This window comes from Saccostrea cucullata, unplaced genomic scaffold, assembly GCF_032062105.1.
Source record: "Saccostrea cucullata isolate Sc308-1 unplaced genomic scaffold, CSIRO_AGI_Scuc_v1 ctg1868, whole genome shotgun sequence".
In the NCBI taxonomy this organism is placed as follows: Eukaryota; Metazoa; Mollusca; class Bivalvia; order Ostreida; family Ostreidae; genus Saccostrea; species Saccostrea cuccullata.
The window spans coordinates 41,540-57,101 of record NW_026937766.1 but is presented as its reverse complement, the minus strand read 5'-3'; the positions used below and the strand labels follow the sequence as shown (position 1 = coordinate 57,101).

The window sequence follows — 15,562 nt, the reverse complement described above, 5'->3', positions numbered from 1 at the left end:
GGTATGGATCAGAAAAGTTTCTTGTTACCATCGTTTTTTCGTTAGTTTTACTCTGTCTAAATTAAAAAGATGACTAGTATAAATCAGGCTCTTAAGAACTGTATCACTGTGAAACGACAATTCGCCAGTACCTGTACACTTATTTAGGAAAATAGCTAATTTGAGGCTGTCTCCTTTGAGTGATTTTGCCAGTATATTCTATACAATTTAAGACTAAATACAAACACAATAATGTTCAATAACATTGTAGGATTTCGAGCCTTCTTGGGTGCAAGTAACTTGATTTTTAGTCCTAGCTGTTTGAATAACAGCATGAATATGAAAAACTTTCAAAAAGTAAACAGAGCATGCAAACACTTAACCTTCCTTTTTTTGACAATATTCATCTATTAAAGAAGAAACGTGTGATCAGAATTGCTAGCTTTTTGTTTAAAACCCACTTAAATTAACACTCATAGCGGGAGGGTAAATAGTAATCGGTATGCCCGTCCGTCTGTTACGCTTTGGGATACCAATCTCTTATCGCAACTCCTCTCATACCATTGAAAAAATTTGATGACTTTCACAGAATCTATATTACATATTGTCATTGTGCACCTCCTATTTTATTTTTTGATCCGAAACATATTTTGGGTTTCCCATAGCAAAACATATACACTACTCTTACTAGTATATTCATAAAGGAGGCAGGGTGTATCATTTAGTGAGCACTTTGCTCACAGTACCTCTAGTTTATTTTGGTTTTTATTGTTAAAAATCGTCAACTCTTAATCCTTTATTTTCTGCACTCAAAATAAAGCTGGTAAAAGTGTCTAGAACATTGCAAAAGTTGAAGCAGTAGATGCATTGCGGTGTTGTGAATGATTTTTTTTATTACTTTGACTGATCGTTGAATAGTTCAAATAAAATTTATAGATTATGGGGTAACTTTACCGGTATGTTTATGTAAAGTCGTATACAATTAAAACGTGAAAAAATATGCACACGTTTTTATCTGGCTGTATCGTTCACGTATACCATTAGCGGTTGGCTACGTTATTCTATTACTTCTGTACATCTAAGATGTTTGAATCGGTGTTAGTATACAAAATGGTTAATATGGTAAGATGTATTTCATCCTTATTTGTAGAGAAAATTTACATTATAAATTGTCTGTAAGACATTCATACTCAATTAAGTTTTCATATTCATTTTTGCTGGTGTATAGGGTTTGACTCTCTACATGTAGTATCGACTGATCTAAAAGATTGATGCTAGATATAAATATTGTTCGAATGATAAATTCCCGCTGTGCTTTTCTAACATCAGTAACTCAGAAAGGAAATGCTGCTTTAAAAACAGCAGTTGGTCAGCCCAAAAGGCGGGACTGTAAAATATGTAATCTAAAAACTAATTCGTGATACTGGTTTTTTTTTTTCATTTTAAGATTTTAGGAAAAATTTTGTGCAAATAAAAAGAATTTTACATTTGGTATGGATCAGCAAAGTTTCTTGTTACCATCTTTTTTTCGTTAGTTTGCTCTGTCAAAATTGAAAGATGACTAGTATAAAGTCAGGTTCTTAAGAACCGTATCACTGTGAAACGACAATTCGCCAGTGCATGTATAGTTTCCTTATTTAGGAAAATAGCTAATTTGAAGCTGTCTCCTCTCAGTTATTTTGCCAGTATATTTTATACAATTTAAGATTAAATTCAATCTATTGTTAAGACAAATGTTGACTGATGTTTTGCAAACTTTTAGTTAAGCCATTATGTACATACTGAATTCTCGACGCATTTTTCCATTTTTCTATCTCGACAAGGAACATCTGGGTGTGACCGTAGCAGGGGATGCTTACTCCTCCATGGCATGGTGCTTTATCCTCCTCCGACGTTTTTGAGGTACGTGTTGGCTCTGCTTCCGATCTGTGTTGTTAAAATAGACTTTGACTTGAATACTGTTCCTTATCTCCATATTTCATATGGAAGATCATTTACGAAACTCTTAAAAAGATTCGGACTAAAACTATCGACATCCTGAATTCTTTACTTTTAAATTTTATTGAGAAAACATTTTGTTTTCAATTCGTATGCAAGATCTGTTAATTTTAAACATACATGTATGTTTAATAATATAATATAGGATATCGATCCTTCTTGACTGCAAGGGAAAAAATCCTTTATTTTCTGCACTCAAAATAAAGCTGATAAAAGTGTCTAGAACTTTGAAAGATGCATTGCGGTGTTGTGAATGATTTTTTTGGATTGCTTAGACTGATCGTTAAATAGTTCAAATAAATTTGATAGATTATGGGGTAACTTTACCGGTATGTTGATGTTAAATCGAATACTATTAAAACGTGAAAAGATATGCAAACGTTTTATCAGACTGTATCGTTCACGTATACGATTAGTGATTGGCTACGTTGTTCTATTACTTGGGTACATCTAAGACGTTAGTTGGTGTTAGTATACAAATGGTTAATATGGTAAGATGCATTTCATCCTTATTTGTAGTGAAAATTTACATTATAAATTATCTGTAAGACATTCATACTGAATCAAGTTTTCACATTCAGTTTTGCTGGTGTATAGGTTTTGACTATCTGTACAAGTAGTATCGACTGATCGTGAATGGTTATTAGTTATTTTTGAAACGTATTTCCTTTTCTTTCCATTCCATTTTATTTCCATTCCTATTCTAGTCATTTTACAATATCTGAAGAACAATGATTTCTTTTTAAGAAGAAATTTTATATTTCTTCTGAAAGAAATAAATGTTCTTCAGATCCAATTTCAAAAGCATTAACAAATTAGAGTGGTCCGTCTAAAATATGTGATCGAAGTTAAATATGATTAAAATTTGTAGAAATAAAAAATTGTTTCGCTTCACTCCCCTTTGTGGGGAGTGAAGCGGACTGAAAACCCTTGGCTTGCGAAGATGGTCTGGCACCTCGATACCAATTTTTTAGTCGCTACGAATCTCGCTGATATTTAAAATAAGGAAAACTATAATTGTCCTTCCAAATAAAAAGGATCCACAAAATAAAAATAAAAGCCTTGTGACACTAGAGGACTAAGTACTTAAAGTATTTGTTAAACACTTGTGTGTTGCTTGAATATGATCTGAAGTACATATGTTCACTACAATGAAGCGCGTCGAAGTGGTAAAATTTGCCAATGGATGGAGCGTTTTGAGCTTCCTTGTTGATTGTTGGTGGATTGTTATATGACACACCCATTTATTTGAAAGGGGACAGTTCGGTCAAATGGTTCATTCAAATACCTATAGAACAGATATAATACAATATATGTATAATATATATAATATAATAATAGATTAAATACAATACTAGTTCCCAATCAAATTGACGGTCTGCATGAACAACGAGTACTAGTAAGCACATGTTCGACCGATACTCCAATAAATATGATAAATTCATAATATTTTACAAATTCGTTGCAATACTGTCTCTTTTAACTTTAAAAAATCTCCATATCGGTATAATTCATGTCGGTATTCGCGAAGAGTGGGGTGTCCAAAAGCATTGCGACGAATATTTCTTTTTCGTTTCTATAGAAATGACCGTGTCATTATGTAACTATTGACGTACGATTAGAAACACCCAAACTTTCCATGCAAAAGAAAAATACACTGTAAAATTACCACTTCAAGGCGTTTCATTCTTATTTGTTTAAGTAAACGGTGCTCTTCTCATGTAAAAGTATTGAAAAACAATTCGAGTTCACCAAACAAAATTACCATAACTTTTACTAGGAAGAAAACCTACATTTGTTTTCCAAATTTTCAACGACAAAATATAACAAAGTTATGGATCGGATCCCTTGAGATTAAGTTTATCAATTGAATTATCAGGATGATTCCATATAAATATGACAAATTACGAGTTTGCTGTTCTTGACTCTTGAGAGAATTTTTAAAAAAGATTTTTCCTATATACGTATTCCTATGTAAAACTTTGATCGTCCATTATGACACCTCGTGGCTCCACCCTACCCATGATTTGAACAGCCTTAGATCTACTCTCTACCTGAGGATGATCACCTTAATTTTCATCTTTCATGGCCCAGTGGTTCTTGAGAAGAAGATTTTTAAAGATCTTCCCTATATAACCTTTCGTAATAATTAGGTCGGTCATTGCATCCCCACTCTACCCTCGTGGGTCATGATTTCATCAAACTTGAATTTACACTACCTGAGGGTGATTCATTTTTCCAAGCCTAGTGGTTCTTGAGAAGATTTTTAAAGATGTCATTATTATTAAGAAATCGAACAAACAAAACCGTTAGCTAAGATGATAATTGGGAAAACTTGTAGTTCGCATTGCAATTTGAAACTAGAGGTACTGTGAGCACTTAGCTCACTTAATGATACCCCGCCTCCCATGTGATAATAATGGAAAGTCCATGTTTTTTCTGAAAGACCCGAAATAGGTGTCAGTTCAAAAACTAAAAATAGTAGGTGCACAATGATATTATGTAATAAGGGATCTCTGAATGTATCATTAAATTTTATTCAGTGGTATAGGAGGAGTTGCTGATAAGAGATAGATACCCTTCAATATTATAGAAAGAATGCCATTAAACATGTTTTGCCAGGGGAATTTAAACCCGAAATATGTGTCAGATCAAAAAGTGAAATAGGAGGTGCACAATGGCACTACTAGTATGTAGATTCTGTGAAAGGTTAATTAAATTTCATTCAGTGGTATAAGAGGAGTTGCAGAAAAGATATGGGTACCCCAAAGCGTAGCAGACAGACATCCTGATCACCATATATCTTCACATTTTCAAGCGTAGCTAGGTATAAAATATTGATAAGATACACCAAGCAATAAGCAACCTCTAAATGTACAATGAATAATGCTCAGAATGATAATAATTTTTTGAAATATAGTTTTTGTTGCTGTTGAAATTGCATGGTCGAACATGACAATTTATAATTATTGAACAAAAGTAGAAAGAACAAATAATAATTACGACAAATAATCTTCCAGAAGGAAAAGATGGCAAAACTCATCGAGACATTTAGACAATTTCCCAATTTAATAACTATATGTTTGCTAATTCCAATTTTCATTAACTATTTCTGTTTCGTCGTCCACGTGATCTGCATGGTGAATATTCATCTGAAGTTACATGTCATTTCTTGTTAAACAATTTCGAATAATAAAACATGAAATATACGAAGATAGCGAACAGTATTCAAGCTCAAATGTCCATTTAACAATACAAAATAAGAGCAGAGCAAACACAAACCTCCAAAGTATCGGAGGTGGGATCAGGTACCATGGAGGAGTGAGCATCCCCTGCCGACCCGTCACTTATCATGATCGGGAAATAACGGAAAAATCCGTCGACAATTCAGTGTGTAAGTAATGGCCTTACAATAAGTATGAAAAACGTCAGTCAGCATTTGGCTTAATGATAAATTGTATTTGGTGACAAGGTCATTGTATCGACCATAGAAGTTAGAAATGATGACTTTAATCGAGAAATATTATTTAAAATCTCACACAGAGACAGCATTAAAATGCATATGGTGTTTACATCGCCCATGCTCCGAGTACTTCCGATTTTTCTAATCGACACAGGCTATCGACAGACAAGTTGATGTTACACGCATTTCACAACCTCGTTTGTCGTCAGCATTTAAAAAATTATATGATTGTTGACCTTGTAAGCAAATATATATGCTACATTAAAGTTTTAGAATTCAGAGAATTTAAAACTAACTATAACAAGCTTAGTTTTAAATTCTCTGAATTCTAAAACTTTAATGCAACATTCTGTCTTGTGACACGATAGCGGTGTTTTTCTTTGAAGTTTACTGTTCTGTATTAGCAATACAGAACGGGACTACGGTGGGCGGAGCTACTTTCCGATCTGTATTAGCCTAGTATACCGTACTGGCGAACTATTCTGTATCTAAAATACAGCACGGTCTAAAAATAAATCTGATTCAATTTAGCAAAAGCACGTCCAAATAGTAAATGCTGATGTTTTCCTATTACATAAATTTTGGAGAAATACCCGGTATTTTCCTGAGAATGTAAAATGTCAAAATTTCTAAATCACTTTTTAAAAACTTATTCCACACAGAATCTACATGTAATTTCGATCCAAAGTAAAAGGAAAATTCGCAATAACGGAAAACATCCTCTGTACGTAATTTCGCTCCAAACGAAACCATGGAAACGGAAAATTTGCAATAACGGAAAACATCCACTCTCCTCGTGCAAAATCATTCAAATCCATTTTCCCGCGTTTTTATTTTTTAAAATCCTTCTCGCTGACGACAGGCACACGTCTCTTAATGTCGCAATTCAATTTGAAAATAAAAATCCGTGACAGTCCATCGAAGAATTTTCTGTAAATCCTGTTTTTGTTAATCTAGTTAAACCGGGATTTTAAGACTCCTCAGTGAAATAAATTTACGATAAATCTCCATCTTCAATTTAATAGATCACAACAATGACGGTTAAATCCTCCACCTTATTCATTAAGACAGACTATCACTCGATTACGTCTACCCCATTCAGTTGTCAAAACTAATCTGACCGAATTTTACGTTTTCCGTGGAAATATATATACTGCGGATGCGTACTCCCCGTCGGGGCCTCATCTACAGAACTCAGACGGAAGTTTAGATGCTGCAAAGTTATAAAGTGGGCGGAGCTATTTTTGATTGATCGTGTCACAAATCATTTAGAGAACTCGACAGGTTCTGTATCGTAGATACAAATTTGGGGGTGGAGACTCGTGCTCGCGCACTCGTCTCCGCCCCCAAATTTGTATCTACGATACAGAACCTGTCGAGTTCTCTAAATAATACTTATTCTGGCTAACATGCATCATACCAATTGCAAGGCTTTTGTTTTTTTTAACTGCAGAATATTCCGTCTAACCGTAATTGGTAAATTGGTAAATTGGTAAAGCGTTAAGCCGTCTAACCGTACGTAGGATCATAGCAGGTGTGACCAGTCAATAGGGTATGCTTACGCCTCGTAGGCACCTGACCTCCCCTGGAATTTCCGAAGGTCCCTGGTTATGCACTGCTAATATATTTATAATGTTTATAGATTTTTTCAGATCGATCATTAATCGTTTTCATAACCGTTTTCTATGTTTAAAGAATATAAAAATAGGGGTTTAATATTTGCGAATATGATATTTAACTCCTTTTTTCCGAGACCCAACTTTTAGGTTATTTACATGACACATGCATTTTTTTAACAGAGAACGCGTGCAAATATGGCAAATATCAAATCAGTAAGAGGGTCTGCCACTAAACCTAATTGGTCTGACTTTTATTATCGTAAAAGGCTTTTTCTTATTTGAAATTGGTAAAGCGTTAAGCTGAATTTGTAGATTTAGGGGTAACTCAATAATCTTTTATAGCAGACTATTGAAAATGTGGAAGTTTTTAAACGTATGCACACGGTTTTTATCTGATTGTATCGCGTGTATGGCTGCGATGTTCTTTTACTTGGGTATACCTAAGGGACCATGAAGACGTTTTAGTCACTTTAAGTATATACAAAATGGCTAATACGGTAAGAGATGTATTTCAAACTTGTTTGTATTGAAAATTTACATAATAACTTGGTGATACGAAAATTTTATAACGAACTGATTATTCATTTTTACCAGTGTATTGGTTTTGAGTATCTCTAACAACAGTAATGACTGACCGTCATTGGTTATTACTGGTTAATTCTATTTCAGTATTATTTCAATATCTGAAAAGATTAATTTTTTTCTTAAAAAAGGATAAAATTCATTGTCAGAGACATAAATCAAGTGGAAGTGGTCTACAATATTGCCTAACATACACGATTTCTATGGACGGCCAGGGTTAAAACTATATACATGTATTATATAGACCCTGACCATGGGAGGTCCAGGATGCAAACATGGGAAGGCTAGGGTGGACGGCCAGGGTGTACATCATGGGTAGCCAGGGTAAAAACTACAGATTATATAGACCCTTACCCTGGGGGTCCCCTATGGCTTTCCATAGATTTCAGTTAAAATATGATTAATGTAATCTAAAATGTCAAAAAAACATGTTTTAAACAAAAAAGAATAGTCCAGCGAAACATGACGGCGAAGCTAGTATTGTTTTAACCAGAAGGCGAAGTAAGTATTGTTTAAATACTTTCGTTGCATGAATCCGATTCTTCAGTATAGATGTTACCTAAACTGTTTCTGTAACCAGTGCCCCTCTCATGTTCACGTATTGATCAATAATTAACAATTTTCGAGTTCACCAAATAAAATTATCAAAATTTTGACGAAGAAAAAGCCTACATTTGTGTGCCAAATATTCACCGACAAAGTATGCACAAACTTATGGGTCATATTACTAGATAAGTTTTTTATCGATTGATCTTATATTTAAGATGTTTACGCTTTGAAGTGCACATGATTGTATAATTTGAAAAATGTTACCTATTTTCATTCATTCTTTTATGTAAAATTTAAAAGGAAATAGAGTGTCAGTTTGAATTGCTATTGCCTTTAATTGTATTTAGATCTGCCAGAAGAGGGTTATATTTTCGTCAAAATATCATAAGAAAGGGGCATACTCTAAAACCTGGCCTGGCCCCTTTGGCCTGGCCTGGCCTCTAAGTTGGCCTGGCCTCTATTTTGGCCTCTAATTTGGCTTCAAACCAAATTTTGGCCTGGCCTCAAAAGTTGGCCTGGCCTCAAATTTGGCCTCTGTAAAAGTTTTTGGCCTCAATTTTGGCCTCACTCAAAAATATTTTCTTTTTCAGAATTTGATTTGATTTTATTGATTTTTTATTGGTTTTATTTTTTTTCACAGATTAAGCAGGTGATTAATATATTTTTGTTGATATGTAAATGTGAACATTAAAAATAATCATGTACTACCACCAACAAGGATTATTTTATTGATTATCAATTGATCAAGTTATTTATTTTATTATTTACAGGTATTTCATACAGACACGCTACCGATACTCTTGCTTATAATTATTTAGAAAAAAAAGTTTCAGAGTTTATTTTGTGTTTTCCAAATTGTGAACATTAAAAAAAAACTCTAGTAATAATTCATGTCAAATGTCATTAATAGCTTTGAAAAATTCCCACTTGTTAAGTAGATGAATCATCATCTTTCACACACTGTGGAGTGTTGTGTTACTGTTATGCCTGCATCATCTGTGTGATATATGAATACAAGCACCTAAGATTTTTTTTTCAAATAAATATACCAAGACAGATACCAAAATATTTATATTACACTTATTTGATTACTCTGTTAAAAATTTGGTATTTAAAAAAATTAAGATAAATAACATTATCAGATAATTTATAACTTTCTGTTCCTGGTGTGCCGTAACACTGTAATTGGATATCAAATGACAAAAAATTCTGCAGCAGGGTTCTTGACAGGGAGTTTAAAGGTTGAAGTTAATCAGTAATGACATGTATATGTGCATAGGCTGTTAAGCCACCCATGATTTATAAAGAATTTCCTGCTACAACTTTCACTACCTACAATTATCAAAACAAAAGTTGAGTTTGATGATAGATTATTAACATTTGTGCTGTAAAACAATTGCATCCTATTCACCATTAGAACCCTATCATATAAAATGTGGCCAGTTACTTGCATATCATAGTATTGACTCTTTTTCTATCATTTGTAAAAGTAGTCAACATCATCAAACAGATTTTTTTAATTCTAAATAAAGACAGTTTAAAAAAACTTGTATTAAACAAGTAATACTTAAAACGGCAAATTTAAAATTCTTTTTAGTTCTTAGTTAATTACTACTCATCTGCATTTCTTTGTTGTCTTCATAATTTAATTGTGATGTTTCTAAATATTTTTTTTATTTAAACAATATTTTATTCACTGGTGTTATCGTGAATAGGATTGGGCAGCAGGCGCAGCCTATTTTAGCCCTCTCCCTGATTTTGTAAATGTTTTTACTCTGTAAAAATTATCATTCCTACCATGGAAATTTAAAAAAATAAAGGCACATTTAATAAATCATTAAGAAAGTGTCTTTTTGAAAGTAAAATTATATGCTCTGTGTTATAGTCTTCAGAATTGCAACACATCAATAGAAAATCAATAAAAATAAATCAGATTGGTAGTAGTGTATAATTATTTTAATGTTCACATTTACATATCGACAGAAATATATTAATCACCTGCTTAATCTGTGAAAAAAAATGAAACCAATAAAAAATCAATAAAATCAATCAAATTCAGAAAAAGAAAATATTTTTGAGTGAGGCCAAAATTGAGGCCAAAAATTTTTACAGAGGCCAAATTTGAGGCCAGGCCAACTTTTGAGGCCAGGCCAAAATTTGGTTTGAAGCCAAATTAGAGGCCAAAATAGAGGCCAGGCCAACTTAGAGGCCAGGCCAGGCCAAAGGGGCCAGGCCACGTTTTAGAGTATGCCTAAGAAAGGGGTCCTAGTAAACCTGCGTAAACCAACGGTACCACAATGGACGATTTTACAGATAACAGAAAACAGGACACAGTCTATAGTACTATACGTGTTCATTGATGACGGAAGAGAAACATCTAAGGATCTTGTTTTAAATTTGCCTCTCCATGCCAAACTCTCCCCAGATGTACACAACTATTCATGTGCACCATTATTTCAAGGTGTTTTTTATTTTGACATTTAACAAACAAAGCAGTTACCTGAAAATGCCATTGGGAATACTTGTTGCTATAGTTCGTATTGCATTTAAAAATGTACTGAAAAGATATACCAAGCAATAAACAACATCATTGTACATTGAATAATGTTAGCAAGAATAGTATTTTTTAAAAGTAGATTCCATTTTCAACCATGTTTATCTAAGATATTCAAATTTTTGTGGAAATCACATGCATGTTTAAATGACCATAGATAATTAACGAACAAAAGTAGCAAATGTTAAAAATGAAGACAAATAATCTTCCAGATGGAAAAGATGGCAAAAAGATCATCGAGACATTGAAACAGTTTTCCAGTGTGGTAATTATATTTCTTCATTCCAATTTCATCAACCAGACCTTAAGATTCTTAATTTTGACTTGATTAATGGGCTTAATATATTGAGATTCCATTCATATAATGATGAGATCGATTATTATTCAGCACCTTCACCTATTGGTAACAAGTGGTTGACAAATAAGTCCCCCCCCATATTTTCTTTAATTTTGTAAAAAGTAAAGAATAAAGTGCAAAGATTATATAAAACCGGTGAGAGAGAAAAACTGCACCGTGAACTCATTAGATTGCCATAATTTTACAACCAGGAATTTTAGTTTTTGGCAGATTTCGTCTTTTAGGTAACAGATAACATTATACACGCAATACGTTTTTGTTTTGATTCGAAATTGTGCGAACTTAGCCAAAACACGATAATTCTACAAAATAAATATGTACTCAGTATTTAAAATACAAAACTAAATAAAATGAATACATTTTTATGTAAACCTGATGCTTGTTCAAGCTTGATATTACGTACATCCCTCTTCCTGAAGCTAACTATTGGCTGTTTAATTTCAGGGGACTTTTTCTGTAGACGTGGATCACAAACCACCTTCATTATATACCGTAATGGACCTTCATTCCCTAAATACAAGGGTAGAACCCCCACTCAATAATCCACCTGCATCGCCTTTAACGACTTCATCAAATTAGAAGGGATACCCCGTTAACACGGAAAGTTTTAATCTTATATTTCTGAAGGACATAGAGACGGGGGTTATACGTCTATACAACACAGAAGCTTCTCAGTTTACTTTTCCGTTTCAGCTTCGTCCTATGTGTGATTATGAACTAATGTCATTACGGGGGTGTAGAATCCAAAACCATTGTTACCTTATTGCTGCAGTTGCACTTTGCTCATTTAGGACATGTAAGTATTTTGAGCCTCAGTCACAATCCTCATGTTTACTTGTGGTAATCATGAAAACCGATCAACAGGGGATGCTTTCTCCTTCATTGTACCTGATCCTTCCTGGTTAAGTAGTTTATTTTGGTTCTTCTAACAATTTGTAATGTTTAAATGGACTTTTAAGAATATTCACTGGTCGGTGTTTCTCGTTCTTCAATTTAAAATATTTATAATAATTATAATTAGCTCAATATCTTGTTTTTTAAATTGTCTAAGATTAGACTTCTTTTTTTCAATAGACATGACAAACCAAGAAGTGTCCATGCTGCATGAAAGAACTCTCATGCATATGTTTTCCATTACTATGGGAGAAAGTGCAAATTATCATCCCATTTCACATCTCTATCGTAGCAAACCACAACAATATTTTTTGGAATATTCACAACAAAACCAACGGAATTATGCATAAATATATAAAGAATTTTGGTGGAGACCCATCGTCATCATTGAATAGAAAACTCCACGGTCTATTCTTCAGTGCTAATGTGAGTTCCAAAACAGGATTACCCCCAAAAGTATCTTATTACGGAAACCAAAGAATCCACATTCCTGCAAGTTTCATGATAAATTCTAACACGAACCTGTACTTTGCAGACTTTTACTGTCATTACACCAAACATCACGTGACGCTTGTTGTTACTTTGAAAGGTACGGATGCCGACTTATTTTGCCGTAATAGACTGCTTTCTCTCAACTCAAAATTCAATAAATTTCTATTTCGGCGACCCCATGAATCTCATGCTATGGTTAGTACAAAGGTTGTTGTGGAGGTGTTTTACACTGAGAGTATCGATATATACAAATTGTTAAGTGACTGTCTAGCTTTTGAATCATTTGTGCAACAGAAAGGCAATGCTGCTCTTAAAACGTATGTCGGTCTCCCTAAGAGAAAGGATTGTAAAATCTGTAATTTGAAAACAAATGATTTATAACCCGAATTATCATTTTAGGTTTGTTTGGAGGACGGTAAATATTTAGTGGAGAAAAGTTTGTTTTATCTTTATTATAAAGACATTGTTTTATACAAAAAAATCTATAACATAGAAGGATTATAGAAAATGGGCAGCTCCATTAAATCATGTCATTTATTTCTTCACACATGCATCAAAAAACATAGAATGAAAAATAAAATAAATGAATAAAAGATCAGACAAGGCCAGTTTTAGAACTAGAGGCACTGTGAGCAACGAGCTCACTTAATGATACCCCCGCCTCCCATATGAATATAATGGCAGTGTCCATGTTTTGCTACAAGTTTTAACGCTTTTCAAACGGGGGTTATAAAAAGACTAATTGTGTACGTCTAGGACCATTGTCTGTTGTCATTAAAAAGCGAAGTTAGCAAGGATTCTCATTCACCATGCAGTTTATTATACACCCCGCTTGAAAAGTGGGAGGGTATATAGTAATCGGGATGTCTGTCTTTACGTCCGCCCGTTCGTCTGTTACGCTTTGGGGTACCCATCTCTTATCCGCAACTCCTTTCACACCACTGAATAAAATTTGATGAGACTTTCACAAAATCTTGATTACTTATTGCAATTGTGCACCTCCTATTTTGCTTTTTGATCCGACACACATTTTGGGTTTCCCATAGCAAAACATGGACACTGCCATTATATTCATATGAGAGGTGGGTATAATTTAGTGAGCTCATTGCTCTAGTACCTCTAGTTTATTTTGTTTCTTTCATAGGTGAACTCATGAAGAAATGCCTTAAGATAAGGCGGGGTTTCTGTAGTCATTGCTAAAATATTAATAGCAGAGAAGGAAAACCTTCATCAGTCAAAAAAAAAAAAAATGGCGACAATCAGATATGAATACTTAAAAAATTCCAAAGAACTTTTAAAAAATTTGAAATAGTAATTTTTTACCAAAATCAATAACATCAAAGGTTCGACTTTTCTACACTTTATTCAACCATTCTACAATTGACAGCGGGTGATTATGGCAAGCCCTTTAACTATTTATTCGGAAAATAGAATTTATCTTAAAATTACAGAGATATCTCTCATTTTAGAGAGATATCTCGTAAAAAGTAGAGTTATCTCTCATTTTTAAGAGATATCTCCATGAGAAAAAGATATCTCTTAAACTTAGAGAGATATCTTTTACACTTAGAGAGATATATCTTTTTATGATATATCTCTCTTACTTGAACAGATATCTCTTTCTCCTTGAGAGATATCTCTTTCGTGAAAAGAGATATCTCTGAATGTTAAAGAATATCTCTTTCACCTAAAGAGATATCTCTGTAACTTTTGGAGATATCTTTCCAAGTTTAAGAGAAATCTCTTAAAGTAAAACAGATATCTTTCTTAGATATCTCTCAAACTGAAAGAGATATCTTTCAAAAGTGTTTAAAAGAGATATCTCTCAAACAAAAAGAGATATCTCTTTATTGCAACGAGATATCTCTCTTCATTATTTTTATTTAAATTCCATTTGAAATTAATTCTCCCTAAACCGGAAGTAAGCTTTTTATTCGCGGAAGAACAATAAAGTATTATTAAATTTCGACATATGAATGCTATTCTACATTATAGCTTTACTACACATGACAAGTATTTCAGTGTTGTCTATATTTTAGTTAGCAAAGAAAGTTCGGTCTATTGCATTGGGGATTTTATGCTTATACTTTCGTTTTCCTGAATATTAAACTTTTAGCATTTTTATCAACGAAGTTGTCATTATTATTGTTGTTTCATACAAGGGATTTATAGCATTTTTGTCTACATAGTACATATACATGTATTATTCTTGGTATTGCATGCTCAGTCTTTTTTCTTATAACAGCAAAATTATTACAGAGACTTTACTTCCTGTTTCGCTTTCGTTTTAAAGGGGAGAATTAATTATTTTATTTTAAGGATGACTGGAAAAGAGATATCTCTTTCATTAAAAGAGATATCTCTTTAGCTTAGAAAGATATCGCTTTTTGAAAATCTAAAGAGATATCTCTCGAACTAAGAAAGATATCTCTTTTAACCTTGTTTAAGAGATATCTCTCTATTTTTTTTAGAGATATCTCTCTAGCTTATGTTGTCTCTTTTGTTTAAAGAGATATCTCTCTAAGGTATAAAGATATCTCTATAAGTCAAAGAGATATCTCTATAAGCTAAAGAGATATTTCTCTATGCTAGAGAGAGATCTCTCTTATTGAAATAATTTTTTTTACAAAAATAAATAGTAAAAGGGCTTGCCATAGGTGATACCCAGTAATTATAATATACATTCATGTAACATGAATAGGTTGGGCAATGAGGGTTAAATCATAACAGATACAGTGTACTTTTCTTATAAACACGACCACTAGTCTGAAATATAATTTAAGGAAATTCATTAAAAAAATGAAAATATGCAATTTTTTGTCAAAAAACATTAATGTTTAAAATTAGAATACGTCGTTATAGGTAGTTAGACATGCACTGCATTACCCTTTGTCCCATATACTTCATAATGTATACTAGTACAGGGGGAAATATATAAACTTTGAAAAGCGAATATCTTGTTAACCCACTTGCCGGACTATATTTTAAATCAAACACTTTATTCAATGTAGTGCACTTTATATTAATCTATTTAAATGGCCCACTTTCTGTTTGGTAACAGGCATGATTTCTGA

At 33.0% G+C, this 15,562-nt stretch overlaps 1 protein-coding gene across 1 annotated transcript; it reads left to right on the top strand.

Annotated features, from left to right (window-relative positions):
* Positions 1-10,437: 10,437 nt before the first annotated feature.
* On the top strand, positions 10,438-11,794 carry LOC134248806 (uncharacterized). The gene is made up of 3 exons (XM_062731192.1): positions 10,438-10,651; positions 10,957-11,009; positions 11,547-11,794. The coding sequence occupies exons 1-3, from the start codon at positions 10,438-10,440 to the stop codon at positions 11,679-11,681; spliced, it is 402 nt and encodes a 133-aa protein (XP_062587176.1). The 3' UTR covers positions 11,682-11,794.
* The last annotated feature ends 3,768 nt before the right edge of the window (positions 11,795-15,562 follow it).

Bases quoted from the DNA above. Each gene is read 5' to 3' on its own strand.
- LOC134248806 (XM_062731192.1), top strand. From the start codon at position 10,438: ATGCCTAAGAAAGGGGTCCTAGTAAACCTGCGTAAACCAACGGTACCA. The intron at 10,652-10,956 runs GTGTTTTTTATT...ATAATCTTCCAG, and splicing joins ATGTGCACCATTATTTCAAG to ATGGAAAAGATGGCAAAAAG. The intron at 11,010-11,546 runs GTAATTATATTT...GTTTAATTTCAG, and splicing joins TGAAACAGTTTTCCAGTGTG to GGGACTTTTTCTGTAGACGT.